General features: G+C 42.8%; 1 protein-coding gene across 2 annotated transcripts; it reads left to right on the top strand.

Annotated features, from left to right (window-relative positions):
- Positions 1-761: 761 nt before the first annotated feature.
- On the top strand, positions 762-4,354 carry ccn2b (cellular communication network factor 2b). Of its 2 annotated transcripts, none has more exons than XM_067256190.1 (5): positions 762-905; positions 1,631-1,847; positions 2,033-2,284; positions 2,582-2,793; positions 2,932-4,354. In XM_067256190.1, the coding sequence occupies exons 1-5, from the start codon at positions 852-854 to the stop codon at positions 3,235-3,237; spliced, it is 1,041 nt and encodes a 346-aa protein (XP_067112291.1). In that variant the 5' UTR covers positions 762-851; the 3' UTR covers positions 3,238-4,354. The 2 variants fall into 2 exon arrangements, with proteins under 2 accessions (XP_067112291.1, XP_067112290.1); XM_067256189.1 differs by having other exon boundaries at positions 2,540-2,793.
- The last annotated feature ends 913 nt before the right edge of the window (positions 4,355-5,267 follow it).

Here is a 5,267-nt window from a genome sequence, read left to right as displayed (position 1 = left end):
TGCCTATGTCACTTTGGATTAAAGTGTCAGCTAAATGAATACATTATTACTATGGAGCATGTTAAAACAGAATCTAGTCCTAGTGTCTTGTGTGTGGAAGTACATAAGAGTGTGAGAGAAAAAAGACACATCATTATAATTGCTGCCAATATTCAACATCTGCAGACAGTCCTACCCCCTAAGGTACCATTATGATCCCTGTTGTTGTTCCCTGTTGTGTCTGTACTCGGCACCTGTAATCACCTTCAGACAACGGTATGATTAAAACGCGTCTGGGTACATTGTGTGATGTTTGTATCATGAGAAAAAATGACATTGTGTACTTAGTTTCATAACAGTTGAGTTCGTCGTGAACTTAACCCATAAACTAAACAGAAGTCTTTATGTTTTATTTGGCAAAAGGATGCCCTGACTCGGTGTGTATTCTGTGGAGCCACACATAGACCAAAGTTCTCAGACGACGTTTTCAGTTCACGCTGTTCAGGGCATGCAAATACCCCACCAAATACCCCATTTATAACTTGTTTCTAAATGAGAAATTTGACACAGTGGCTTGATTAAGGGGAATGTCTGTAGAAACAGCTCGCCTCTGACTCTGTGGAATTAGGAAAGCCATCTGGAATTTGAATATTTTCACCCTTGTGAGTCGCGTGGCATAGCCATGCGTCCTCGGCTACACCCCACTCGCAGAGTATTTAAACCAGAGGTCTTCCCTCCATGCCTCAGTCTAGCCCTCGAGCTGCAGCTGTGCATAAACTGAACGACGCTAACCGCAAGAAAAGGGAACTGCAGTCTCGCTGACTGAACAAAAACAAAGGTGTGGAGTGCGCACGCTGTTGAATTTAAGCATCATGTCTGGGGAAATTACTGCAAGAATTTGTCTTCTTCTGCTAATAGTTTCCACGGTAAGTCTTTTAGATCAACAATTTGTATTCCAATAACAATGATGTAATGTCAATGTAATTTAATAATTTTTACTTGGTTTGCACAAAAATAAGATTGCCTTTGTTCTAATGTCTTGTTGTCACGGAAATCCTTCTTATTTTGCAGATGGACTCTATAGGTTATTGTAGCCCATGTTAGGAATAGGGAACGCAGTGTGCACTATTCTGATCTTAAAAACATTCCAAAGGAGGTGTGGTCTTGTGAGTACAGCCACAGCACCTCGTGATAGAACAGTAGTAGAAGCAGGGTATCCCTGAATTTCTGCTTTGAGTAAGGAGTCCTCGCATGTCATAATGAGTTTACCGGTATATTAGTTATGACACCAGTTTAACTAATGTGACTCCCAGTTACCCATCTTCATGTTGAGATTTCATTAAAATGCATTTAAATACATGTGAAGATACATGTATGAAAAGGAATGTATGAATTTAATCAGGACTAACAAAGGTATGAAAGATATTTAATCATTCAGTGTTTTCATATCCAATATCTTGATGCTGAGAGGTGGAAAGTATTTCTTACCTCACCATAGTAATAGTTATCTCGGAAATCCAGGTGGGCTTGTTCCCTGAAATCCAGTGCAGTGTCTCCATCTTGTGGCAGTAAAGAGCTATTACTAGTGGCCAAAAATCTAACATCATAGAATCTACATGCAATAATTCTCTCGTTTGTTTCATATCTACAGACAATGGCACAGGACTGCTTCCAGCCCTGTGACTGCCCCATGGACCCCCCTCCATGCCCGTTTGGCACCAGCCTGGTTCTGGATGGTTGTGGCTGTTGTAAGGTGTGTGCCAGGCAGGCGGACGAACCCTGCTCCCTCCTGGAGCCCTGCGACCACCACAAGGAGCTCTACTGTGACTACTCTGTACTGAGTGATACCGAGACTGGAATCTGCATGGGTGAGTTAGTTAGTTAACAAGCTGTTCAGTTTGTGGGAACAAGACACTACGTGTAACTTCACAGTCTTGTCATTTCCCAATTCTAATTCTACACAATTTCTATTGTACACATGCTGAACATTGAGGGATTAAGACTGAATTTGACAAAAAGCTTTGGAACTAAAGACTGTGTCCTGTGTGTTTAGCCCAGGAGGGCCAGACATGTGACCTGGGAGGGGTGATCTATCGCAGTGGAGACACCTTCCAGCCCAGCTGCAAGCACCACTGCGTCTGCATGAACGGTGAGATTGGCTGTGTGCCAACCTGTGCCAGTGACGTGCGCCTGCCATCTCCTGACTGCCCGTACCCTCGTCGCATCCAGATCCCTGGCAAGTGCTGCGAGGAATGGGTGTGTGACCAGACCCCCCAGAACCACCACTTCCAGTCAGCCATGGCTGGTGAGCCTGCCTCTCTCTCTCTCCTCTCTCTCTCTCTTTACTCTTTATCTCCCTCTCTGTCTTTTACTATCTCTATCTCTCTCTCTCTCTCAAAACTAAATCTAATAATTTCCTTCCTGACAAATATTCCTAATTTTATATTCTTCTCTATGCCTTCTCTTTACCAAATCTCTAATTCCCTCCCTTATCTCTCCATCCCTCCCTCCATCCCTCCTATTTTTCACCACTGAACCCCTGTCTCTCCTCCACTATCAGGACCTGAGATTCACCCCTTGGTCTCCTCTTCCCCTCTATCAGTCTACAGGGAGGTGTCAGCCCATGGGCCGGTGCCGGAGAGCCCCAGGGAAAACTGCATTGTTCAAACCACTGAGTGGAGTGAATGCTCAGCCACTTGTGGTATGGGCGTGTCGTCCCGAGTAACCAATGACAACGAGCAGTGTCAGCTAGAAAGGCAGAGTCGTATCTGCATGATCCGACCCTGCCATGTGGAGCAGGAAAAGGACATCAAGGTAAGAAGATACCAACCATCAATAACACAAATCTATATTTCAGGACAGGACCATTATGTTTTGGCATAACATGCCATTCGGGGTGTGTGGAAATACTGGCCATAGCAGTTATTCTGGACTTTTTGTGTGTGTCCACAGAAGGGGAAGAAGTGTGTTCGGACACCTAAGACCCACCGTGGCATGCGCTTCGAGCTGTCCGGTTGTAGCAGCACCAGAGTCTACAAGCCCAAGTTCTGTGGGGTGTGTACGGACGGACGATGTTGCACTCCCCACACCACCGTCACTGCTGAGGTGGAGTTTCGCTGCCCAGAAGGGGACTCCTTCCGACGGAAGATGATGTTCATTAAGACCTGCTCCTGTCATCACGACTGCCCACGTGAAAATGATATTTTTCTCGCTTCACACACACGCCGAATGATAGGGGACTATGACAATGACATGTGAAGGACAGGGCCTGTCAACACACACACAGTTTCTCTCCCTTCACTAATCCGTTCACAGGCAGCTTGTTGGAGTTCTGGATCCCTCATCTCTCCCTGATATCCACATGCACGTCAACCTAGTTGTAAGACTGAAAAGAAGAATGTGTTTAATTTTCGGATATGAAGTAGTAGAGCTTGAGAATGATACCTTTTGTTTTTCCTTTTGTTCTTTAGATTTTTAGTTTAACGCGCAGCTCTAAAGTAATTTGGTTCTTTGAATGGTCTGCCCGTATGTATGCACACACAGATATGCTGTATGGCTGACTTGACGCACTGAAGGACTCTGTGTAGAGACACTTACCAGATCTTATAGGATACAGAATATCTCACGCACTGCTTTAGTGCCATGGGATGACGATATGGTTGTACAGCTGTAGACTGGGAGTCAGGAGAAGGGGGGGGGGCACAAATGTCACATTTTGACATGAAATGTTCTGAAAATAAGACATTTAGGGTTGCAAATCTGTTTAGTATCAGTGTCAGTTTATGATACAGTAATTCTTAGAATATGTATTCGGATTTACATTATTGAGGTAATGTGTATTACTGTGTACACCTGACATAAATTGTTTTTCATGTTTATCCTTTAGTATTTAGTTATTTGGACACACCTATCATTAATCATTGAGTCTCCTTATTTGTTGAAGGTCAAAAGGTGACCACGGACATAATCTGTCTAGTTCAAGGGGTCTTATGTAAGAGCTTGGGTCTCTCTTTAACTTGTTTTGTCCACCCCTAATCACACCCTCGCAGTAAGGTCAATATACCTACATTACAAACACACACAGTGTGGCTCGGCTGAATAATTATTGTTAATAATGTTTTTTATTGTTTATTTAAAGAGAAAAGGTAGAAATAATAGAAATTCGGCATTTGACGAATACACCATGTGTAAATACTGTAAGACTGTGTACAGTTTTGTACTATAATTTATGTAACTGTTGTTTAACACAATGTTGTAGTTGTTTTTGTACTGTATCATACTGTTTTTCACTGTAGCCGCCTGGCTAAGATACAAGTGAGTTCCTATTTGTTGCACTTTCATCTATTTCCAATAAAGAAGTTCTATATTTTTTTTATACATTAGTGCATCTTGTCTATAAATAAGTGAATTATAACAGTAGCTATCAGCAGTCTATCTCAGATATTATTATCTTTATTAATCTTTTATCCTCATGCACAAATCAGATCAAATATCTTTTGCATAGCCTTTGCATAAAATGTCCCAGAGAGTTTAGTTTCCCACAGATCAAACAGATAACCAACCTAAACCCTCAGTGAAGTTGAGGGAAAACAAGCAAAATTAAGAAAAAATTATAAAAGAAACCTCAAAAGCGCTTTAGAACATATATTGGAAAGTTTCAAAATGACACAGCAATTTTTATAATTCAAAGCTGTATAATAATCCAAAATGTACAGTGTGTGTTTCGAATGGAATACTTTCATAGAGGATTGGACATATCCTGTGCTGTGTCAAGACAGGAAGTAAACCTTCCATAAAGCGTAGTGGGTTAATCATTACAGAGCACATGAAAAAGGACTTGATAAGCTGCTAAGCTTGCACGTCTGTGTATGAGAGGCACAACAGCACTGCAGTTCCCCCTTATCAGTAGCTGAGGCTTGCAGGCAGGCAGACAGCCAGTTCTGGGGATCTAATCTGCAGAGTGGGTGTATCTCTGCAGCTCAAGACCCTATCTCAGCCAGCAGATAAACACCAGCATGAGGGCTGGCCCTCGGATCTCATACATTTACTGCGTCTCCTTTTCTGCATGGATATGCAAGCCCGTGTGTACAGTATGAGTAGACGTGCTTGTGTTTCTGTGACGTACTTCACAGTGCAATGCAGCACTTTCAGATGACGAGATCTCCAAGAGGAGCTGCATGGGGGAAAGGAAATGTCTTTGCATGAGACAAAACTTTTCTACGTATACATAGAGAAGAATAGCCGTAAACACTCACTTCCACGCGCACACGCTCTCACACACGGTCTCA

The sequence above is a fragment of the Osmerus mordax genome, chromosome 18 (genome assembly GCF_038355195.1).
Source record: "Osmerus mordax isolate fOsmMor3 chromosome 18, fOsmMor3.pri, whole genome shotgun sequence".
Taxonomy (NCBI): Eukaryota; Metazoa; Chordata; class Actinopteri; order Osmeriformes; family Osmeridae; genus Osmerus; species Osmerus mordax.
This window is presented reverse-complemented; position numbering and strand designations above follow the sequence as displayed.